The following is a 27,151-nucleotide window of genomic DNA, read 5'->3' as shown; positions in this document are numbered from 1 at the left end:
TATCTTTCACGTTTGTTTGTTTATGTGTGTGTGCAGACAAAAATTAGATTTGAATTTTTTTTGTTTAATAAGGTTATTTGTATACATAATGTGATAACTGACAATATCATGATCATTAGATGTTTTAAAACGTTTTGTAAATGTTCTTTAAATGCCTCAGCTTTTGTGTAGGTGGTTTATTTATAATAGACTTCAGGTTCACAAAATCCGAGTTCTTCGTATTCAATTCAGAACAGTTTAATGATGGAACTTAAAGCCGCACTTGAGAAGACAGGTGATAAATGAAAAACAAAGGAAAAGTTGTTTAAGTGCAGAAAATATCTATAAAAACATGACAAATCCATGCGGAAAGTGATAAACTAAGGTAGAAACTTCGGTCAATTAAACAATATTCAGTTAGATTACTTATTCAAAAACTAAGTTCTTACTTCCGTCACTGAAGTGTACGGAGGTTATTTTAACCCTGTGTATGCGCAATATATGGCCGGGCATTGGCAGGTGGTTAGGGCGCTCGACTCGTAACGTGAGGGTCTCGGGTTCAAATCCCCGTCACACCAAACAAACACCTTTCAGCCGTGTGGATGTTATAATGTTACGGTCAATCCCACTATTCTTTGGTAAAAGAGTTGCTTAAGAGTTGGCGGTGGGTGATGAGGACTAGCTGCATTCCCTTTAGTCTTTCACTGTTAAATTAGGACGGCTATCGCAGATAGCCCTCATGTAGCTTTGTGCGAAATTAAAAAATAAACAAACTTGTCTGAAATACATAAAAAAACAACAAACGGTTAAATGGATATACATGAAAGTTGGAATATATCTATATTATGACCAAAATTAGAAGTGACTAACTTTCGGAGGGCGAGGATGAAAGGTCAATGTCACAGAAAGGTCACGAAAATAGATAAAGTTAACCTGAAGAAAACCTAAGAAGGTCGAAACGTTGTTCTGTACTTTATTTTAATTAATGTTTTAATACCCGTACCAGCCGTCTTTAGAATAGATTTTTATTTCAAGTGAGTTTCTCGTCATCACGAAAATTCCTACCTATTAATATGAGTACCGATTTTTCACAATCGTTTTGTTTTATGACACATCATTCGATATCGGATTTTGATGAAACTTGCTGGACATGCATAGGATACTATTGCTCATTGTTTAAAGCTGATCCGCGTCTGTCAACAACGAAAGACATACTGCCACATTCTTGGTACTTTTTGAGAGCAGATTACAATCAATGCTGTGTGATGGAGGTATGGTCTCTACTCAGTGCCCTCTGGTTTCGTATGATATCATAATGTAAATCAGAACAAAATAATGAGTAAAACACCACATGAGGCCTGGCATGGCCAAGCGCGTAAGGCGTGCGACTCGTAATCCGAGGGTCGCGGGTTCGCGCCCGCGTCGCGCTAAACATGCTCGCCCTCCCTAGCCGTGGGGGCGTATAATGTGACGGTCAATCCCACTATTCGTTGGTAAACGAGTAGCCCAAGAGTTGGCGGTGGGTGGTGATGACTAGCTGCCTTCTCTCTAGTCTTACACTGCTAAATTAGGGACGGCTAGCACAGATAGCCCTCGAGTAGCTTTGTGCGAAATTCCAAAAACAAACAAACAAAACACCACATGACATTTTCTAAAATTTAATTCTATGTTCAAGAGCACTGTTAAATTGTTTTGAGAGCGACTAGCGTGGGTCCACTGACCTGCATAATGATTGTTAAAACTGAGATTATAACATATTATGTATCGATATTTCGTAATATGAATACTCTATTTAATCATAACATAATGTTTTATTATTCATAAATTTAAGCAGTTCTCGTCATGAACACTACGTGTCTTTCTAACTTCGGACTTCACGCTTGTAAAATGGCCAGGCAATGACGTTATTTTCTCATCAGCCACTCACAGCGCAAATAGCGACTTAACTAATCTTGTAATGTAATTTTTTTGCTCTAACCGTTTCTAATATAAAACTGATTACCTAGAGGTAAAGCAGTTAAAACACTTACAACGTCAACTTTTCAGCCACTCTCTACCAACGAAAACAGAGTGTGACTGTCACATTACAATGTCCTATATGTAAAAGCGCGAACATGTTTGTTGATGGTATTCGAATTCATAATCCATAACTTGCGAATGAAGTGCCCTAATTATCAGTCTATTCAGTTATAAACTGTTATTATAAACTTGCAATACGTTCTTTCAACGTTTAATGCTTTTCACCATGATAAGTCATCTGAAACACTCCTACAAACAAGAAGTGGGTAACAATCTATTTCCAGCTTTCAGTAACCACTATATGAAACATATCAGAGACAACTCCTCCATACAGCAATCTCTAAATCCCAGGATTTGGCTAAAGATATGTTGACGACATATACATAAAATGATCAAAGACTGAAGACTAAATTATAGATGTCATAAACCACCTTAATAGAATACATCCTGCATACAATACTTAATGGAAGTATAAATATTCAAACGTCTCTCATCCTTGGACTTTATAATTACAAGACATGAAACTTGTATGTTACAGGAGCTTAAAAGAAACCCACAAATACGGGTAGATATCTCAACTATAAATCAAACTATCCCAACACTGTAAAGGCCGATGTCGCAGACTGTCTAGTTTCAAGAATGAACAAAATATGTAATTCCAAAAATACCAAGAAGAGGGAAGAAAAACATCCGAATACATCTTTCATTGACAATAGATACCAGATACAACAAAGCTACATTCGACTATCTGTTGTGTCTACTGCATAGCATCGAACCACGCATGTCAGCGTTGTAATTCCGCAAACAGACTATTTCATAAAGAAAAAAATTAAGAAGGCATGCACTCCCCAAAAATAATCTGAAGTAAAGATACAAAGTAAAGATCATGATATATGATCAACATAAACTTAGAAGAACATTCATAAACCACAACATATTACGTCGATTAGTACATATTAAACCACTTAAACATTTAACGAAGAGGAAATACACCATTTATAACACACCTTGTGAATGTGTAGAATACATTTGATACAAATTAGACCAATAAATGGTAATACTTAGGAGTACAGTAAATACACATGAGTCTGTAATATCGATGTATCTATAATAGTCTATCATTTCTGAGAAGGATACCATACCATCAGCTGGAATACGACTAGTATAATAGGATATTAAACAAAAACATTATAAGTGAACTTTCATAGATTCTCACAACTGAAAACACAATCAGTCTACTCAGCATACAATTATCAAAACATGGACACCCCTCTTGAAACCATTAAAATAACTAATGTTCCAAGGTGATCTCTGTCCCAAACCTTCCTCCGAAGTATTGACACTACACTGCTCTCTTTACCAAAAATAACCATTATTACATCCCGACCACAAGCACCCTAGAAATTGTCCTTCTCAATAATTCCTTAGCAACGACATCATATTGATAACCGGAACGAAAATAAAAACAATTCAGTAATTAGTATCTATTAATATAATATTAGTTAAACTTAGGTGGTCCAACCATGATGACGATAATCCTTTCAGGTTAGCGCTGAGCGACCAGATCAAATTGGCTAAATAATGTTGGAATAATATAAATAAAACACAATCATAAATACTTATAAAGAACCAAATGTACTAAACTATTAAAAATAATTTTGTATTGCATTGTTTTAAAGAATAGTCGTAAAAAATCTATACTCAAACAAACTGCATCTCAAATGCTTTGAAACGTATGTTCATATTAAAAAGGTAAGAAGAAGCAACCATAACATTTTCTCTCACATAATCGTACCTGAAAACAAAGATGTGCCCAAATTTATTTTAGAATTCACCTTTGATTTTTACACTGCAGATAAAAGCAGCTAAAACTTCCACTTAGCTGATGTTACATTGTTTTATCTGTGAGACTATGCGTACAAGTTGTTCATGTAAAAAATATATGGTGCAATTAACAAGACGGGGCTTGTTTGTTTTGAATTTCGCTCAAAGCTACAAGAAGGCTATCTGCGCTAGCCGTTTCTAATTTAGCGGCGTAAAACTAGAGGGAAGGCAACTAGTTATCACCCCCCACCGCCAACTCTTGGGCTATTCTTTTACCAACGAATAGTGGGATTGAGCGAAATATTATAACTCCCCCACGGCTGAAAGGATAAGCATGTTTGGTGTGAAGGGGATTCGAACCCGCGACCCTCGGTTTATGAGTCGAGTGCCTTCTACACCTGGCCATGTCGGGCCAAGAAGACAGGGTACACAAATGCAGGAAGAACTAGAGAGAACACAGTAAAGTGCATACATCCGCCAAACAGCGTTGATCAAATACGGGAACGTAAGTCTGTCGTTATTAGTAGGCTGGGACCAGTTTTAACAAAACAATAAAAAATATTATTCGACATACGTCCACCAAGTTTCATCAAACGATGGTAATAATAAACTGAGTTGCAGAGCAGATATAGTTTGATAAATCGGTTTCCGTGTTAACTGATAGGGAGTTTTGAATTTTCGTGACCTTGACTTTTTATTTGTTTTTTCCATAAACAAATCACTTTTATGTTTGTTTCTAGTAAAAAAATACACTAGCTTTCTATCAAATCCATTTTGCTTTCTTCGTTTGTTTGTTTGTTTTTTTCAATGTTGGGCAAAGCTACACGAGAGCTATCTGCGGTAACCGTCCCTAATTTAGCAGTGTAAGACTAGATGGAAGCCAGGTAGTCATTACCACGCACTACCAAAACACTTAAGATAATCTTTCATCAACGAATGGTAGGATTGACCCTCACGTAATAACGTCCTCACAGCTGACAAAGCGAGCATGTTTGGTGTGACGGACATTCGATCCCGCTACCATCAGCTTACGAGTTGAGCGCTCTAACTACCTGGTCATGCCGAGCCACTGCAGTTTTAGAGAAATATTGCTGATAAACATACGCGGGGATAAAAACATAACCTCCGTTCTTCTTCGATGACGGAGATACAAATCCCAACAGAAATTGTAATGATTATCACGTGATCTCTTTATGAAACTTGCCATAAGTTCTTTCACACTTGTAGCCTTGTCCGCGTTCTCCAATCGTATCTAAATCTTCTATACGTGAAAGTAGCAAAGTTTCCTTTTTTTCACGCAGCTCAGTCCCACTCGATATAAGGTGATCAAAGCTTGCTGTAGAACCATTTAAACTTATAGTTCCTTATTTATAAAACAGATTCTCCACTATAAGACGTCGTCTCAAAACCCAACTACTGTATTGTTAAATTATCTTTATGAAATAAATAAATCTTCTTCGAGTAGGTCTAAATCCAAAATCCATTGGTCAAATAAATTTCTAAAGTAGTTTTTTTTTTTCCTTTTGCAGATTCCTAATATTAGCTTCTTATTCCCGGCCCCCATGCTGTTACTCTAAATCCCACTATTTTCTTTTTTACAGTTAAATTACAACTGATTGTTAGGCCTGCATGTTATAATTACAACAGATTGTTAGGCATGCATGTTATAATTACAACAGATTGTTAGACCTGCAAGTTATAATTACAACAGATTGTTAGGCATGCATGTTATAATTACAACAGATTGTTAGACCTGCAAGTTATAATTACAACAGATTGTTAGACCTGCAAGTTATAATTATAACAGATTGTTAGGCATGCATGTTATAATTACAACAGATTGTTAGACCTGCAAGTTATAATTACAACAGATTGTTAGGCATGCATGTTATAATTACAACAGATTGTTAGACCTGCAAGTTATAATTACAACAGATTGACAGATTGTTAGACCTGCAAGTTATAATTACAACAGATTGTTAGGCATGCATGTTATAATTACAACAGATTGTTAGACCTGCAAGTTATAATTACAACAGATTGTTAGGCATGCATGTTATAATTACAACAGATTGTTAGACCTGCAAGTTATAATTACAACAGATTGTTAGGCCTGCATGTTATAATTACAACAGATTGTTAGGCATGCATGTTATAATTACAACAGATTGTTAGACCTGCAAGTTATAATTACAACAGATTGTTAGGCATGCATGTTATAATTACAACAGATTGTTAGGCATGCATGTTATAATTACAACAGATTGTTAGGCCTGCATGTTATAATGACAACAGATTGTTAGGCCTGCATGTTATACGGTAGTGTTAAATATTCTCACCATTCTCTTCCAGGAATATTCATTCTCGCGTAAGCAGTATACAAATTATATGTAGTATTATGTGTTAAATGTGAAATACACTTCGTTATGATTTATTAGGTATTGAATGGTCCTTTTGCTTCATTGTTAGTGAACGAAGGTAATTTAGTTATGAAGTGATATCTCATGGTCATTGAGAAGATATAGACCCATTTTTAAAATATCTAATTCAAGTATTTCGCAGACAAATCTCCAATAGTTATACCATTTTTTCATCTCCTTATCAGAACAATTAGCTGTACAAGTTTGAGACCTTAATTGTTTTGTTCAAAATTAGAATAGCCTATCCAAGGAAAGTTAAAACACAGAAAGAAACCTAATACTAGATTTTAACTCAATACTAGTCGAAGCTAAACATGTCAGTTGGTAAGTTTGCTCTTCAGTATGAGTTCCTGTCACGAAAATATTTATATATTTTTTTCGATATGCACATTCAGCAGATGAAAAACTATTGGACTCGTAATACCATATATTTACATTGCATCTCATTTGTGCAGCATGTTTTCATCATCAAGGTGTTATCTATAAGAACGTTCCAGATGTGCAAAATACATCAGTAAAATGGTGGTGATGGTGAAATATTTCTCTTTGTACAAACCTGAGATTTTGACTAAAGTTTGATATTTAAAACGTTATTTTCTTCCTCGATATCAGATATTTTATCAGTCATGCACCCATCTTCTACTATATTCACAGTTCTATAGATTTCAGAGTGTCACTCTCATATTCATCACATGAACAACTCTTTCAACTCTCACGGTTAGTATAAGATTTTGCAATTAATATTGCTTGGCAACTTATAGTTACAGACCTGACACCTATGTATGTCAGATTAACAATGCCATTTAGTAAAAATGAACCCCAGTGAAAGGAAACATTTAAGAAAAGTACGATAAAATATCCTGCTGTTCATAATGAGATAATAAACAAGTATTTGAAACTGATCAAAGTTTACAGGTCAAAGACCTACAGCATTAGTAATGCATTTCCAGAAACGCCTAAGTTACTTTCGGCTTTTTATTACATTGTTAGAAATTATTCTGTAACTCTCTTATTAAGAGCTGAAATGCTAGTGTTGTTTATGATAGTTTAAGCTTATTAGATTTTTACAGTTTTCCAGCAATATCTCTCTGTTTCTTGTGTGTAAGATATTTGTTGATTGTTTATAACATTTCTGTTACACATTAAATCTATAATGCATGCTGTTTTTAACTCATTAGTGAAAAGCCGTACAATAGGCTATCTGCACTGCATCAACCACATGGAAAAGAACCATGAGTTTTAGTGTTGCAATCGAACAAACCACTGACACATTAGAGGACCTAACACTTGGACGATGTTGAAAATCTGAGAATAATTCTAGCCATATATTCGTCATCACAATAATTTTATAGAGACATAGGTATGCACGAGACAGAATCGTTATGAAAGACTAGTGGTTCCCTGTAGTTTAGAAGAAAGACATCCGGCTATAATCAGTGATGACGAGAAAACTCACTTGTAGAGAAAAACATATATTTTGTTCGCTCCTCTACATAAAAAATTTTCTCAACCCAAACCAGCCCTTCTTACATACATATTTAACATCCGGCTATAATTTTTAAATGTTAACTATATTTTATGACTTAATTTTTTTTTTTAATTCGTGTCTAAGATAGGTGTGTGAGCGTGCTCGTGTCGGAAAGCTCAAGTACTTGACTTACCATACGGTGGTGGTGTAGCGGTAAATACAGAACTTTCCACAATATTCCAAGCACCGTCAGTTCCACGGTTTACCCAGCTGCATAGATCGTCTTGGAAATCGCAGGAGATCTGAGATGGGTCTGCTTGTAACTGGCCTACGCCATAACATTTAAAAACAGAAAATACGTGTAAAACAAACCGATCAAGAAAACAGAAATAAAAGATTAATTTGATTAATAAATAAAACATTGTTTCGTTTTCACATTTTATATCAGTATTACATTTGACCTAACTTTGAATTACAATGTATAGTTAACAATACAGAAGCACTAATATACCTAACTTTGAATTACAATGTATAGTTAACAATACAGAAGCACTAATATACCTAACTTTGAATTACAATGTATAGTTAACAATACACTAATATCTAGCAAAATGTCGATTAATAGAAAATGCAGTTTTTTTCTGTTTTATTACCAACAACGTTTTTCTTAAATGCCAAAACTGATATTGTTAACAAAATATTATTAAAAACATAATTTTACTCAGTTAACTTTAAATGGAGTAACATAAGCAGGAAACCGGTGTTTGAAAGATTTGTCAAAACATCTCAGATTAGGTAATAAGAACCATGATGTCACAGATTTTCTTCATATCCCCGTCACACCAAACATGCTCTTCCTTTCAGCCGTGGGGCGTTATAATGTGACGGTCAATACCACTATTCGTTGGTGAAAGAGTAGTCCAAGAGTTGGCGGTGGGCGATGATGACTAGCTGCCTTCCCTCTAGTCTTACACTGCTAAATTAAGGAGGATAGCGCAGATAGCCCTCGTATAGCTTTGCGCGAAATTGAAAACAAACCAAACCATTCATATAACATTAATTAATAAAAATAATTATGCCCTTGAATTCAATAACGATACTTTATTAGAACCTATCGTGATTGTAGGAAGTCTGTGATGTATATAAATCTTATTAGTAAAGGTGCAAAACGTTAAATATTCTCATTGGTTTTACGATAAAAAAAACAATAAATGTACACTTTTCTATATAGTGATATTTCTTCGAAAGCATATCAGTTATGGTGCAGGAACAATCAAATTTTAAATGAGTGTATCTTTATAAGTCAAACATTTCTAACAAAAAACAACACAAGTATATCTCCAAAGTCTTAACGATAAAATTATCAGTTTATTTGTTAACACTTCAGTGTTGCCGAGGTTAAAGTATGATTTTAAAATTAAATTAAAATGCCATGAAAATCTGTCAACATAGAATCAGAAAATATTCAAATAGAGTGAGTAGTTAGCTCATAAACGATAAATGTGGTGAAATATAATGGTTATTAATACACAAAGAAAATAATTATGCATCTGTAAATAGTATATATGGTTTATGAATACATAAACTTCAATACGATGGTCAGGTGGTTAAGGCACTCGACTCCTCATCTGAAAGTCGCGGGTTCGAATTCCCGTCATACCAAACATGTTCGCTCTTTCACTCGAGGGGACGTTATAATATTACGCTCAATCCCACTATTCGTTGGTAAAAGAGTAGACCAAGAGTGGACTAGTGGGTGGTGATGACTAGTTGCCTTCCCTCTTGTCTTACACTGAAAAATTTGGGACGGTTAACGCCGATAGCCCTCATGTAACTTTGCTCGAAATTTAAAACAAACCAAACTTAAATACGAACTGTATAAGATGAGCAGACTGTAAGTGTAACGGACATGAGAGATGGATCAGATATTTTCACACTTGTTTCATTGATCTCTTGTGGTAAATTCATGTCCAGACAACAACACTTAAAGAGTACAGCGTAAGATACTTTATTTTATACCTTACACAGAGGTTTAACATGTTATGTTCAAACGACTTTAAATCCTGACCACTTTATTACAACCCATATCTGTTTAAACACTCTGATCACACAGAAACTCACAGGTGCTACATCCTGACATTTGTCCAGTGTATCATCGTATTTATTATAGCATGAATACACGTTTCATAGCTGCTGTGTGAGGTACGAGATGGTTGGGCGGTTGTCGTGGAAACAAGTTGAATACAAGTTATTATTGTCCAGGTGCTTCTTGATTATGGTACTTTCTGATGCCTAAGGCATATGAATGAGTTTTGCCACAAATGTCTGTATACGTGGATTATTTATTGTTACAAGACGCTGCAGATTTTTATAATAGCGTCACCAGTAGCACAACGGTGTGTCTGCTGACTTACAACACTAGAAACTGGGTTTTGATATCTATGGTGGGCAGAGCACAGACAACCCCTTGTATAGCTTTGTGCTTAACTCCAAACAAACAAAGATTCTTACATGGCTAGAGCTCGACTTATTACAATAACATTGCTGATAGCTCATGTCGATCGTATTTCATTTTTTTTCAACGTCGTTAAATTAAATAAATATCTTCGTCTTCTAAGTTGTAAGTCCTCGAGGTGAACACATACATTGCATCTGAGTGTACGATTATTTTAAGCTTTAAATGTCTGTTTCATGCCATTCATAGCAACGAGCAACGTTTATTGGAATCACACGACCTACTTGGAGCCAAACACATTAATATGTAGTTCTTATACAGTCTGTTCCACCACGACTTTATATCGGTTGTGGATGTCACATGAACTGCTGGTTTTCATATTAAAAGTTATTTTAATATAACGCATTCAAATCTCTGAATTTTACAATGTTATTTCGTTTGAACTTAGGTAACGTACTTTTTAATTTAATAACTGTTTGAAATTAAGTTACAAAATTTGACTAATGCAAAACCTGGTTCATTGAAAACAAAATCAATCTTAATTGGTGTTTTTGATCATCCTCATCGATTTCGGTAATAATAATAATAATAATAAATTTATTAAGCAATAAATTAGACACAAAAAATCAAATATCAATATAAAACCATCAACAAAGAGTTAACTCGTCCTGTGATGGTTAAACACATAATAAAGTAAAATCAAAACTTACAAAATCAATATAAAGTTCCCAGAATATTATCATCAGTATTTAAGATCCATTGTTTTAAGTATTTCTTTTGATTAACACGATTAATAGAAGATCTTATACTATAAGGAATAAAATTATGAATACGAGGTGCCAAATAAAAATATTGATGAAGTGTAACTGTTTTACGTGGTGTGGGTACATTAATTGGAAAAAAAGATTGAAGTCGTGTAAAATATGAAGTGACTTTAAAGGCCTATTAAAGAAACATGCATTGTAGATAAAGCTAAAAAATATAAATAAAGTTTATCATATGAAAGAGGGGAGTTAAATTTACTGAAATCGGTATCAAGCCTATGAGTAAAAAATAAAGAGAAAACACTTTTTGCAACTTGTAAATAGGAATTAAAAAAGTCTTATATGTGCCACCCCAAATTGAAATACAATATTGTAAGAAAGATTGAAAGAGAGCATAATATACTCTTAACAAAATATGATAAGAGCACAATGACTAAGTTCAAAATTAGCATAGAACTATATTTTAATTTATTAACTAAAGAATTAATATGAAATTGCCAATTTAATTTTCGATCTAAAATAATTCCTAAATATTTAACAGAGGAAACTTGAGTCAATTTGGGACACTTACAATTAGGGTAAGTATAACAATCACTAGAATGATAAAAAATAGAAGGAAAAGCTGGAATGACACCATAAAGGTTAAACTGAAGAAGAAAAGATTTAGATATATTTAAGGATAAGCCATTACAGAAAAGCCAATTTTTAATTTTATTAAGATCACTAGAAATAATGGCTTCATTAATTAGATTTGGCTTACTATAAACAACAGCAATATCATCGGCATAGGCTTGGATATCTCCAAAATACTGTTGGTAAAGAATATCATTTATCTAAATGAGAAATAATAAAGGGCCCAGAACAGAACCTTGTGGTACTCCAACATTAATTGTAAGCCAATCACTATAATTATTATGGATACAAACCGATTGCTTTCTATTGTGAAAGTAAGAAAAAAAACAATCAAAAACAATGCTTCTAAAACCATAATAAGATAATTTATTTAACAATATTTTATGATTAACAGAATCAAAAGCTTTGGCTAAGTCAAGAAAAACAGCAATTGATGAAGATCAGAATCCAAAGCTTCTGTAATACTTCCCACAAGTTTAGCAACAGCAACCTCCGTTCCAAGCCCAGGCCGAAAGCCAAATTGAGAAGGAGACAAAACTGAATGTCTATCAAGAAATGATAAAATTCTAATCTTCATAGATTTTTCAAATAGTTTAGAGAAATGTATTAATAAGGAAATAGGTCTATAATTCGTAAAATCAGAAATATTACCAGATTTATAAATAGGAATGACCAATGATAACTTTAAAGCATTAGGAAACCTTGAGTAAAAGATAAATTAATTAAAAAAAGTCAAAATTGGTGCAAAAGATTAGCATTAGCTTTCAAAATCTTAACTGAAACACCATCTACACCATTAGAAGCTGAATTTGATAAGGAGAAAATATTATTCATAGTTTCAGATACAGTAACAGGATATAGGTAACAAGAAGAAGAAGGAGCAGGAGGCATACCCTGAAAACAAAATTTAGGATCGGAGCAAGTAGTTTTAGCAACATTAACAAAAAAATAATTCAAATCAGATAAATCAGTAGTTCCAAAATTACAAAATTTCTTTTTTTTTTTAACATCAATAATAGAGTTAACAATATTCCAATTCTGTTTAATAGTTTTAGCATTCTTAAACAGGGATCCAAGTCCTTAAATAAGCAGTCATCGAGTCTAAATTTACTTTGATAACATGCAACAGAAGAATAATGTGATCCGTGTGGACAACTTCCACATTCCTTCAACATAAGAAAATTAATTGGAAAGGACTTTTGACTTAGACAATAAAAACTTGCTGGAAAGTTCTTATCTGTCTGCGTGAGTGTGCACAAAAGTTATTAGTTGCATTACGATTCCCCATATGTGTCGAAATGAAAACTTTTGATGACGTTTAGATGTGATAAAAATAGTAATGACATGTTTTTTTTCGTAATTTTATTTCAAAACGTTTTCCTGTAAAAATAACACTAAAAGACATGTCTTTTGTTAGATCAAGAGTCTATCTTCATTGTAAGAAATAAAATAACAACAACATGAAATTAGTTGTCAAAAAGTTTTATAAATGAAAAAAAAAAATTATTTATCGATTTTGTTTAATTTTAAATTCTTTAAATGTAAAATATTTATACGTTACATTTGACAAACCTTGAATAAAATTATCTTTCTATAACAGTATAACAGAACATATCATCTGTAGATCCGAATAAAATCAACCGGATCTTTCTTTAATTAAACAATAGATTTATTTACTCGTGTTAGAGCGTTGATCTCAAATATACCCAATCACCTACGTCATGATGTAATATAACACATTTTTTATAAACCTGACCTGGATCGTCGATTTCAGTACTTGTAAAATATGGAACATAAAATCATCATACACAATGATAAGAAGTGGGTTAAGCTGTTAATGTTTTTTTATTTCTTGTCATAAACAGTATTTAAACAAACAGTGATGTAACAAATCTGAGCACGTAACAATTTCCATTTTGATTTTTATAAAACACTGAAAGACCTGTATGACATTTTCTTTACTTTTCTATGTTATTATCAGTGACATGGTAATAAAAGAGAGATTATAGTGTATAAATATTTTGCGTTTTAGATCAAAATAAAGCCCATTTTGACATGATTACAAGTTGAAGTCACACAGGTATAAAGAGATGTATGGGAAGCTATATGGGCTGTCTACACTAGCTATGTCTTAATCACAGATGTTTTAAGATATACCATGTAAACTCCACGAGGTACGTACGATAATACTTGGTGAAAAATGAAAAATGAGTCTCCTGTCACACACGTAATGCAAGAAATTACTTCATTGGTCTCACGATTTATTTTCTATAAAAACCTGATGTAGACAAGGAAGCACTGCTCTTAATTTACAGGCCAGAGGAATTCAATCTTGGGTATCCGTCTTCCAGTGGTATCCTCACAATTCTTCTAGTAATAATAACCAGTTCAACTTGACATTTTTCTTTTATACTTTTAAACAAAATGGGAAATTACTGCCTTTTCTAATTCATAGACTATGTTATGCTTTGAAAATTATACACGTAACCCTAACCATTCTGATTTTGATAAAACAATCAATGCCTTATGTGATCCTTTCTTTTCTTGTCTCTTTCATTATCAATGACGTGATAAACAAAGGAATACGCAAACAACACAGAAAAAATAATAGATGTTTGTATACATTAAATATAAAAAATACCAATTATTTATTAGGTTTATTTGTTTTAGTTATTATCATGTACGAAAGATAAAGATATAGATAAAATGTGTGTATCTGTGTTTTTTTCTTACAGCAAAGCCACATTGGGTTATCTGCTGAGTCCACCGAGGGGAGATAACTTTGTGAAAGCATGTTTTTGTACTACAAGGCCTGATATTGCCATTTTAGATGTAGCTGTACCTAAAGCCTTACTGTACACTGTCTTGGGTTTGCTCTATAGTTATTGAGAGACTAACATTTCGTGTATTAGGTTTCCACTAAAACCTTATGAATAAACTGGTCTTATTTAGTGTAATATATTTGTTAGATACCAAACATGGAAAATTATACTTATTGTAAAACATATTTTCATCAGTCTTTGAGGGTCACGGGTTCGAATCCCGGTCGCACCAAACATGCTTGTCCTTTTAGCCGTGTGGACATTATAATGTTACGGTCATTCCCACTATTCGTTGGTAAAAGAGCAGCCTAAGAGTTGGCGGTGGGTGGTGATGACTAGCTGCCTTCCCTCTAGTTTTACACTGCTAAATTAGGGACGGCTACCGCAGATAGCCCTTGAGTACCTTTGCGCGAAATTAAAAAAAACAAACAAAGAAAACAATTACCAGTCTAATTACACACGAAACTCATTTTACATTTACTAAGGTTTTCATACGAGTTCAATGTCAGACGTATAAATACAGATTTCACATACTTAGATGTTTTACTCATATCTGGAAATCGTCGACACATAGGTCACGTCACACGCACTTTTGGATCAAACAAACCTTAACGAGACAGATAATAAAAAGAAAATTTGTCAAAAAAGCGCAAAAATAACTAAATTCAAGTGTTTAAGAATAAGTGAAAACTAAAATGAAATCGAAATATTAATATTTATTTACAACTTTGCATATAAGTTAAACACTTTCTTCTTGTTTAATATTAGCACGGATTTCCAGCAGCAATGTTAAACAATGCTAGATCATCACTAATTAGTAATATATAAATAGAAAAAAATCTGGAATTGTTTGATAATTAGTAGTGCAATCAAAGATTAGTTAATTGTTTCTTAGAATCTGTGATTTCATAATCACCTCTAAGGTTTTCGAGAAGATCATATTCTGTAATAAATTGAAATAATGATCATGATAAATTGCACAATCTTAAGCTAATGAATACTTTTGTTACCTAAGAGACCCAAAGTGACAATGAAATCTTACTGCGGTCATGTATTTTCGGTAAAGAACTAAACTAGCTAAACGTATTGTCTTCTACTCTTTAGAAAAGTAGCAACATCAGAAAAAACATCCACTTAAAACGTAGGCCTAGTGGATAGCTTGCCCCTAGTTCAAAGTTCAAAGTTAATATCCTTTTCCGAAGAACGTACTCCACACTTTGTGGCCATAGGTGGGATATAAAAATGATGGTTAAATCCCACAATTAATTTAGTAAATACTCCAATAATTGGGAGTGTGTGCTGTTGACTACCTGCTCTTCCTCTGGTCTATCAGTTCAAAGTTAAGAACAGAAAGAGATTCGGAAACTGGCAAGCTTTCATTCGGTATACTGTAATGTGGAATGTGGGATGATTGATATTTAAACACTAAAACATTGTGTAAGGTACTGCTACATTTGGTGTATGTAAATTGTCTACAGTAAAAAAATCCAATGAATGGACTATTAAAAAACCTCTTCATGGTATTGCTGCTTTACGCATGTAAAAACGAGGGGCTTCAAATAAGTTAGACAGTAATCTTAATTACAAAACAAAACATACATATAAGAATGCTGTTAAGATATTTAAAAACATAAACATTTACCTTTTCTTCTGTGCTGACAGTCTAATAAATCACAGATAAGAAAGGTTATAAGCATTTTGTGGTCATAGTTATGATAACTTTAACCTAAAATGGTGTTGTCTTCCGGTGCATTTGTGTTCTAATGAATGTCATGACATCCTTTCTATATCACCTCATAGCATTTCAAAATATAGAAACAATGACTTTAAATATATTAAACTGAATGCTTCATTTAAGTCTATTCAAAAACGATCTTCATTAAACAGTGAACGATATCGCTCTCTGGTAACTCATATTTATCAAAATATAAAAAGTAATGTTTTTTATAAAAAAATAATCTTTGCGTATTTCATTCATGCGAGTTTGAAAAGCAATTGCTTGAAGCTACCAAACTCTAGTGTTTTGATATTCAATTTTTAGCAGACTTTTGAAGATATTATGCTCCCTAAAGTGGCACAGCGGGAGGTCTACGCACTTTCGACGTTAAAAACTAGGTTTCAATACCTTTGATGAGCGGAATGCAGATAACCCATTGTGTAGCTTTGCGCTTAATTAAAAAAATAGAAATAAATAATATAAAAATTGCACATGAAATAACAGTGTAATGGTATAATTTTGTTTTTTTGTAGAGCCTCTGGACTGGCAAACTTTTGGGAAAAGATGAATAATTTCATTCATCTACATTTGTTTGTTTTTTAACTTCGCGCAAAGTTACACGAGGGCTATCGGCGCTAGCCGTCCCTAATTTAGCAGTGTAAGACTAGAGGGAAGGCAGTTAGTCATAACTACCCATCACCAGCTCGTAAACTTTTCTTTTACCAATGAATAGTGAAATTGACTGTAATGTTATAACGTTCCCACAGCTGAAAGGGCGAGCATGTTTGGGGCGACGGGGATTCGAACTCATTTAGGTACTATTCACTTTATTTTGCACAGGAGATGAGTATCTGAATGTCTGCTGCAAAGACATAAGACTATACTTACCAAAAGTGTATTTTAAACTTTCACATTTTGTCCATAAAAATTAAAATATTAAAAAAAACACGTGGTTTTATAAATAAGAAATTCCAAGCAATTCATTCTTTAAAATAATTGAAGACCATTCACTTGAAGCCATGTGTAAAATATAGAATCGTAATAAAATGATAAAATAAATAGGTATTAATAATTCATGCAACACACAAGGAAAATATTAAACTAAAATAATAAAACGACATATCCGTCACATAACTACAATAATTACTATAATTTTGAAAAAAATCTTATGAGTTTGAGTGTATACCTATAGTAACTACAATGTTATAAACAAACCCAAAAGTGATATTGAATCAAGGGTATAGGTTCTGCAAGATATCTAATTAGATAATCTAACAATAACAATATAACTTTATAAACAACAAATTAGACCTTATCGACCTATGTTATTAAATCTGGTTTATTTTAGCAAGAGAGCCATTATTTTAGTGTTCTGTTAAAGGTTTTGTTTATTTGTTTATAATTTCGCGCAAAGCTACTCGAGTGCTATCTGCGCTACCCGTTTCTAATTTAGCAGTGTAAGACTAGAGAGAAGGCAGCTAGTCATCACCACCCACCGCCAACTCTTGGGCTACTCTTTTACCAACGAATAATGCGATTGACAGTCAATTATAACGTCCCTACGGCTGAAAGGTCCAGCATGTTTGGTGCGACCGGGAGTTGAACCCGCGACCATCGGATTACGAGTCGAACGCCTTAACACGCTTGGCCATGTGGGGCCATTCAGAAGAATCTTCTGAAACCCTACAGAGATGATAAATTTAAATGTAAGTTAATTTTAAGGTAACCATGTTATGGATGAGAGAGAAAGTTAAACGAATGCTTAAAGTACATAGATAAAATATGTACCTTACCTCGAACAGATCTACAAAATAACATCAATGTTATTAAAAGAAACCCTCTCCAAGCTTCCATTTTCATATTTCCTTCCTGCTGAGAACACATAATTGATCATTAATAAAAAATTGCTGTAAACGTGAAAGCTACAACAAATGAATTAACAAAAACTAACTTTTTTTATAACTTTCTAAATTATTGGCGCGAGGTAAACATAAGTTACATAAGGCAAGTTTGATATAACGGTAAATAATTTGCTATGATAATTTCGGCGTTTTGTTTTTCGGTTTACAATGTATTAGCTTTACACAACATTCACATTAGAAGCTATTAACTAGCCTAGCTAAGAGCAACCAACGTTTTCAGTTACTTCGTTCGAATGTCTCTAATTTACTTTGTTAATTTTTTTACAATCCGACAAACTCCTTATCACGTCGGTATTTCAGCTATCAGTGTCTCTTTATTTGTTTTGCCATTAAACATAAAGCTACATACTTGGCTAACTGTGTCTACAACGGGTATGAGAATCTGGTTTTTAGCGTTATTAAGTCTTCATATTTACCGCTGTTGAAAATAATCGCTTTTTTATAAATCGCTGTGAACTTAGGACTTTTTTTTATTTTCAATCGCTTTACTGTTTCAGTTATAATTACAAATCACTATTAGCCATACACTTACGTCTGGCCTCATCAACTTAGATATTATTAAACTTTAGCTTTATCAGTGTTTGCTTTCAAATGTCAAGAAACAAGTTTATCGAATGCGTGTAGTAGTAATGAAAGGGAAAACTAGTTGTTAACACGAGTTACTAATTCAGCTCCCCCCCCCGTAATAAACTGAGCATGGCATGACCAGGTGGTTGAGGCACACGACTCGTAATCTGAGGGTCGTGGGCTCGAATCCCCGTCACACCAAAAATGCTCGCTCTTTCAGCCGAGGGGACGTTATAACGCTAGATCAATCCCACTATTCGTTGGTAAAAGAGTAGCACAAAAGTTGGAGGTTGGTGGTGATAGCTAGCTGCCTTCCCTCTAGTCTTACACTGCTAAATTAGACACGGCGAGCGCAGATAGCCCTCGTGTAGCTTTGCCTGAAATAAAAAATACCAACCAAACACAATAGACAAGAAAGATAAACGAAATAAGATTTTACCTTTTTTTTAATTATTCAAAAGGTCATAAGTTCAAGTTTATTAACTCCAAACCATAATAAAACATTTTACACTAGTGATACTTTGATCGTGATAGTAATAGAATTTTAGTTAAAATATTTAGATACTGTTCTATATTGAGGGTCATTTTCTGCATAAGTGGAGTGGTATTGTGAAAATGTTCATGAAGTAGCAGAATAGGTAATGTTTGATTGGATAAATATATACGAGTTGTTATTCTGATCTGTATAAGTTATTCTGAGCATTTCTTTGTCAAAACAGTTGCGTATATTTGTATATTTGCTTTCTACCATTTTTGGACAATCGAACTACTTGATACCTCGTAATTCCTGGTACGTGACGAGGCAATACTGTACACCAAGTACAAAGAAATTATCTGATCAAAAGATTGAACTGTTCCGGAAATTATTATACCAAAGTACACAAATGTATATTCCCAGAACAAGCTACAGGAAACAATGTTCCAGAAAAATATACTGGTGGACGTCAAAAAACTACTGTCCTCGATTTGATCAAGTTAATTCATAAAGGTCAAAAGAAGTCATGCAACACAGGAATGGTAGGAACACGTTCATTCTATGATATTCAAAGGAACAGTGAGTAGAAAACTGACCAAACAAGATTATTTGTAAAATGTTTATCTTTAAACCGATATTAAACAGAATTCACTGTGATTACCATGTTACTTGAACAAAACAGTCTGTCTATTTATAGTTATACAATTACATAATGTACGTGATCCCGAGAAAACCCACTTGGAGAGAAAATTATATATGTAAAACGGCTGGTGTGGGTCGAGAAAATTTTTAGGTAGAGGAGCGAACAACGTTTCTACCTTCTTCGGTCTTCGTTAGGCTCACCAAAGAGAGAAAGAGGGAACTGACCGATAGCTGACCACATGTTTGAAGGGGTTGTTATTCTAATAAATAGTGTTGATGTTTATAGAACTTGATTGAAGAAATTACATATTTAGATGTTTAATATAACATACGTTTCTCAGGTTGACGGCGCTAAGTATGTTTGTATTCCACTTTCAAAATAATGATATTATTTGCTACGAAATACGCAAACATTTTGACTAAGACTGTAGTATATAGTTCAATGTTGTAGTTTATGCAGTTAATTAGCGTAACTTATATATTATATATTACATCTATTATATATAACTCACATAAAGATTGAAGAAAAGCAACAATGGAAAGATGGTAAAATTATTTTGACATCTTGCAACATTTGTAGTGAAAATACAAATGCGTTAGTTTCTCAAACAAACCAATCTTTTTAAAACTTAATTTTAGTTTTATTTAACACCTACAAACATTAATATCTATAAAAAAAAAAAAAAAACATTTCAAACTTTAGCTGTGTAGTAATGCCGGGAGTGATGTGGTGATTTTTGTGTCAAACCATGACATCGAGTATCAATGATTCACGCCCTTACAAGATTGTACAATACACTATGGAGAGCAGTGAATACATTATAAAAGTGACAGTGAAGTAACACTTATTCATTTATATGGCCAGGTGGTTAAGGTACCCGACTCTTAATCTCAGGGTCGCGGATTCGAATCCCCGTCATATCAAACACGCTTCCCTTTCAGCCATGGGAACGTTATAATGTGACGGTAAGTCCCACTATTTGTTGATAAAAAGTAACCCAAGAGTTAGCGGTGGGTATTGGTGACTAGCTGCCTTCACTCTAGTCTTACACTACTAAATTAAGGACAGCTAGAGCAAATAGTTCTCGTGTAGCTTTGCACGAAATTAAAAAAAAAAAAAAATATTCATTTATAAGTCAAGAGTTGTAGGTGGATGCTATTTACTAGCGTCTCCACTTTTGTCTATCAGTTCAAATTTTGGGACGGCTTTAGTGCAAATTGGCGCCAAAATCCGAAAAAAAAAATGCTTTCATTCCAGATATCCAATTTTAGGGTTAAAATTCAGGAATTCAACTCATTTATATCTGATCAGTTTCTAAACATCACTTTTCAATGACGTGCCGATCAAGTTAAAAATGTTACCAACGTTCAGGATTTAATAACGATATTGTATGTAGAGTAATATAAATGTTTTTTTTTTATATTTTGACACTTCACGTCTTCAGTATCTTGGCTTGTTTGTACTGGAAATATAATAAAAGTAAATGGTTAAAATATCACGCAACATTTTAGTCTAAAACACAGCATATTGTTCAACTCAAGAAATATCAAGCTCTGGAGTTGTGTCAAATGTCCTGCCTAATATTAAAAACACATAACTACATTGTATATATATGATAGTATATATATATATATATATTTTTGAATTTAGTATACACATTTATTAACAGCCATGAAATAAACTAAAATAAATTTTACACTTTTCTTGCCAACCTACAATGAGAATTAATCATAAACAAGGAAATATAAAAATGTATTATTTTAATCCGTGATAACGAGAAAACACACTTGTAGAGATAAATATATATGTATAAACGGCTGGTATGGGTATAGAAAGCACTATATAGAGGAGCGAACAATGTTTTGACCTTCTTCCGTCATCGTCAGGTTCTTAAAGAAAGAAAGAGGTAACTGACCGATAGCTGACCACATGTTTGAAGGGGATTTTGTAATTGAGTGTAGGGATGTAGAGTGATGTAAAATCCTGGGATTCAGCTCATAAAACAACAATGTCAGGACTTAAACCAGAGTGTTAGGAGTTTAATTAGAATCGTTTTTGTTTAACAAGATTAGCCTGTATTTATTTTTTTGTAATGGCTAATGAAACTAGTGAATCGAGTCACTGTCGGGAATATAGTATCTTGATGGTTCAGCCATTAAAGACATTTTGTTGTGAGGTTGTCTGTGATTACTAATCTAGAAGGTACTATCTGGAGATACAGTGCACCTATTTCTTTCATTAATACATGTGAGAGAATGTTATAATGTTAACACAAAAATATTCAGCAGCTAGTAAATGTCATGAAATGATAAAAGTGGCAAAAAAACTTACGTTAGGACTGGAAGTAACCATAGTTTTATTTATTAAGTTAGGTAAAACTATGATTACTGACTGGATAAAATTGAAATAATTATGAACTGGTGATGCTATCAGTAGTTAATGAAACAAATATGATCGTAGTGTTTGTTTATTATAATAATGTTTTAATTCACTCAGATTAAAATCTTAGTAACACACAATTTTTTGAATAGCTCGTGACAATTATTGTAACAGCACAAGGTGTAGTTAAAATGCATGAAAATGCAATTGTTACTGTACTACCAAAAGTGTAAAGTAACACGTGTGCGGTGAAACACCTAGCTAGTACCTGACGAGTAACCTATTGTATATAAGAGTCAATTCTTAGAAGTCTCAACCCAATTATTTTCCTACTTGATCTAAGCTCTATACACGTGGTAACACAGTGGTAGTGATAGGAATGCAACTGTTTTGACTGTTTCTGGCAGAAATAACAAAGAAAACTCACATGTAGATAGATAGTAGTAATCTATACATCTGACTGAACTTCTGACTAAATCATAATTCATTTGACCTCACACTGTCGGTCAGTACTTATGCTCTTAAAGGTTATTTTCCTGATCATCATAGTTTTCTCCATCTCTAACTAGCCAATGGATTTTTCTCTTTGTTTTTGTCTAATACCTTTACTTTCTTCTCTGCCGCATAATAGAGCAACATTTTCAAATGAACCAATACGCCAAAAACCTTCTTATCAACAAAGAGTTGGTTTGTAAGACCTATTCTAGAGCTCCTGAAAATGATCTAACATTCACCATAGCTGAGCCCTCAATGAGGATGTTTTGTAAACCAAAATATCTGATGTAGATGATTTCATTGTCTATTATTCAGTTAGACATGTGGTCTTTTTGAAATTAGGCAATCCCTAGTGACTGTAGAAGTTTCAGTGGAGATCAAGCACCTACTGGATATACTGGTGATGAAGATACTGCTAAATTAAACTACACAGCACTTGAGAAGCCAAACATTTAGGTGGTTTAATAGCAGACCATTCAACCATCTTGTGAGACAGGAGCCAGGAAAGTATACAGAAAACATAAAAACCTGTCCTTTAATTATTCTATTGGAGGTTGACTGATAATAATACATTTTCAACACCAGATATACTACGAACAAAATAAAAGTTTCCAGAGTTTATATATTCTCAAAGTTACCAAAGCTCTAAAAGAGTAGCAAAGAAATGAGTTTTCAGATAATGCCTGCTGTCATATTGAACATTACCACAATAGATACAATTAAAACAAGAACCACAGCAGCAGTACAAATAAACAAGACAAAAAATAGGTCACTACCATGGAAAACATTTACCATCAGTGCAGACTCATCATCATTCCTTTAGTGGAATCTAAATGACAATCTATCTTGAAGATAATCAAGCCAATGCTATCCAAAATGCCTAATTATCACCCCAGCAGTAGCATAGATGGAACTCTTAACGACTCCATCAAAGATAATTTCTGACCATTCAACAATGTAACAAATTCTGAATCAGCAACGTCGAAACATTTCCACTCCATAGGTCCTAATCAATCAAGAGGAAGACCATTTTGTCATGGAGATCATCAAAACCATAATCATGGCAAGACATAATATTTGTCAACTATGGGCAGAGACACACAGATCCTAGTCCAAGCCTAAGAAACCATCATAGCTTCGATATAAGCCAAAAGGAAGAAATCACTGATATTTTGTGCAGACTGTTGATAGGGTTGTGGTCAGAAGAATTATATCTCCTGCTTGTCATAGCGTAGGTTAATATACATTTTGTACATTAATTTCTTTGTCATTTACTTAAGTGTGCACGTTGAGTGTTTGTATCTCCAGATCTTTCTTTCCTTTCATATATTTCCTTTGTTTGTTATTCAACAATTATATATAATATATTTTAGTCTGTAATAATAATGATCTTTGTATTCTTTGTATAAACGTTACATTTTCTTATTTTCTGTACTAATGTTTTGTGATCTTTGTTTTATCATCACTGCTGTATCAAAGGATTATTTTATTCCATTGCGAATTTGTTATGTTTCGTTGTTTAAATATTTTATTCATATTATTATAACATAAAAAGATATTTGATTTGTTTTTAGTATGATATGTTGTGAAAAAAAATCATTATTTTATTTTTCATGTGTCGTACTAAAGGTTTCTATTTTACACTGAGTTGCACAATATACGTGAAAGTAGACAGCAGCTTACTCTAATTGTAGGTCGGCTATGTAGAGATTACAAACTAACTTGTTTTTAATGGGTATGGCCAGTGGGTAGCACTATTTGTTGTGTTTTAAACATGTTTTAAATAGGCGATGTTATGCTTTTAAGACTAGAGCAAATTTTTACAAATTCAGAAAAGCTTAGTTTAGGAGAACCAACATATTTACCAGATTTTCAACTTGTACAATTCTTTAGGTGATCATTCTTGTTTCTAAAATAATCAACACATTGTGGTTTGTGTTTTTTTTAAATAGAAATTGTTTTCACTTTATGTGTACACTTTATAATAACGAGAGTTTTTTGAAACTACACTAAAAGTTTATCACAAATTAATCAGTTATAAATCTTTAAATCTATATTTAAAAACCAAACTTTTCTTTCATAATAACGGATTTTAATCACAAATTTTATTTAACCTGTCTTTAACACTTCATTACCAAGATATTTTCCTAACAATGCTAAAATTATATCGCAACCATCTGAAACCTATAAGTAAGAAACACTGTTACATGGAAAATATAAAATAATAGTTTTACTATATAAGATTTATGCGTCACTAAGTAACTTCTACTATTTATATTATAGTGTTACTCTGTCGGCAGTGAATGAGTACTTCGTTCACAGTTTAACGAAAAGTATCTAACAACAGATAAGAACTTTACCAAAACAAGGGTTAAACAGGGTGTACTCGGTATATGATGCGATAATCGTAACAGTGTTAGAGTTTTTCTTTTTTTTTAATATTCAGATGCTGACCCTCCCTCCCCTAGTGGCACAGCCGTATGTATGCGGATTTATACCTCAAGAAACCGGGTTTCGATACTCATGGTGGGGAGAGCACGAATAGCCCATTGTGAAGTTTTGTGTTTAACTTCAAACAATCGTGAACTTGTTCAAAGCTCTATACCGCTGAGGACGAGTTATTTTGTTCAATACCATTGCTCATCATACAGGACTAGATACAATATTCAAATACTGAGTTGAAACGTCAATAATGTTATTAGTTTTATCAGATAATAAGTGTATGGACGTACAAAGACTTAGATGGCATTTAGTAGTAATGCGTGTGTGATAGTTTATCACAATAGGACAGTTAATAAACACTTAATAACACAACATTCTTTACGATTCCCTGTAAAAAGAGTATATGTTAAAATTTCACATTATTATTTAAGCTTTAAATAATTATTAGTCCTATTGAGTCTGCCGGAGTCTCATAACTAAGTATAAAGGCTTATTAAGCTGTGAGTATGGAATGGCACTGAGCGGATAGCTTATTATGCAGGTATTATGTATTATCATGCATAATAATGCGCACAGACTACTTCTATAATTAATTTCCAATCTGTATGTCACAGCCCTTAATTAGCTCAATTCTACCATTCGTAAACTTCTCTTTCTTCCAGGTTACACATGATGGATTACTGCTAATGAAATTGTATCAGATAGGACTATGAAATAAGTAAGTCGATTAAAATTGTAAAGATTAGGTTTGTAATAGATAGAAATATCCATATACATTTATCAGAACCAGGTTCTTGCTGGGTATGCTTGATTGCAACCACATTATCAATAATTTAGCTATTTATATACTTTGGTAACAACGCAGTTAACTAAGCACCACGATCTGGCTGACATCACAATACGTCATGCAAAATAATACAATGTCATCAACACACTCGTACCATTGAGATGTACCTGTTTGGTTATTTCGATTTTTGAACAAAGTCGTACAAGGTTGAACTTATTGACTGAAGGGAAGGTAACTAGGCCAGCCAACAGTACTCACTGCCAACCATTGAGCTACGTTATCCAAATAATGAGAGCTGGTCACCACATTTATAACACAGTTCAGCTTCAGAGGTTGCGATCCTCGGTATCACAGTAAATCGTGCTAACCATCAAGTCATGCTCGGCCCAAGATTTACATGAATTTACTAAATTAACATATAAAATTTGCTACTGCCTGTGGTTAGTCACTCTTGTTAATTTGCTTTTAAACACATATCAGCTGAAGAAGAAATCCAGAAGGAAGCGTCTATTTATTAATTACTTTCGCTAAGGCAAGCTCTCAAGTTTCATAAGTAGTTTCTGTACCACATAGGGTTGTTTTCATAGCACGTGATACCTCCATATGAAATAATAACCCACGTCACCATGTCTAGTCATGCTATATCTGACGATCAATCATCTTATCAGTTGTCTTAGAGCATAGACTATCATGTCTAAAGCACACTACTCTCCCTGCTTGCTTTCCATAATCAATCTAATGTACAAGGCCGACGGTTTTCCAGTGCACGTTTCAACAGTCCAAATGCGCAGAAACCTGAAGGTGCTATGTTTGATCACTTAACTAGTATGCTACAGAATAATATGAATAGCCATTGTATTATTCAGCTGTTTAAGACAAGAAACGATTGAAGGGAAGATATAATTTTGACCTTTAGAGGTGAAACAAATCTAAATTTGGGAGTCTGAAACCAACAATTTGGAAAAACTTATATGTTATGTTAACCATAGTTATTGAATTCAAAGTTTAAGGATCGACTTTCTCTGATAATTACACACAAGTCTTTATTCCGCGTTCAAAGAGGCATTTCACTACCAGATGGAAATTTTGGAGACACGTGGCCCTAGTACTACTCACACATCTGTTTTTAATTCCAATGATAATCACAATTACAAGACACCTTACTTTATTTACCAGGACTGAGGTACGACTTTAGTCACATCTGTTTCTGGATGGTCCTGTCACTCAAAGTTGAAGTGTATTTCTTTTTTACCAATGCTATTAATTAAGTACAAGAGATAACCACGTTTTGTCAGTTGTAAGACCTCAATCCAAACACATTTTTATGGTCTAAGTCAGGG

General features: G+C 33.4%; 1 protein-coding gene across 1 annotated transcript in view; it reads right to left on the bottom strand.

Annotated features, from left to right (window-relative positions):
• LOC143238938 (uncharacterized) overlaps nt 1-18,256 on the bottom strand; it is a 29,943-nt gene extending 11,687 nt beyond the window's left edge. The window contains exons 1-2 of the mRNA XM_076479594.1: nt 17,895-18,256; nt 7,904-8,038 (exon numbers count right to left, since the gene is read on the bottom strand). Coding sequence (XP_076335709.1) covers nt 7,904-8,038; nt 17,895-17,985 — 226 coding nt within the window. The 5' untranslated portion in view covers nt 17,986-18,256. The remainder of the gene's footprint in view (nt 1-7,903; nt 8,039-17,894) is intronic.
• Between the last annotated feature and the right edge of the window lie 8,895 nt (nt 18,257-27,151).

The sequence above is a fragment of the Tachypleus tridentatus genome, chromosome 13, assembly GCF_004210375.1.
Source record: "Tachypleus tridentatus isolate NWPU-2018 chromosome 13, ASM421037v1, whole genome shotgun sequence".
NCBI classification, from domain to species: Eukaryota; Metazoa; Arthropoda; class Merostomata; order Xiphosura; family Limulidae; genus Tachypleus; species Tachypleus tridentatus.
The sequence above is the reverse complement of the archived record's forward strand: the minus strand, read 5'-3'. Positions and strand labels throughout refer to the sequence as shown.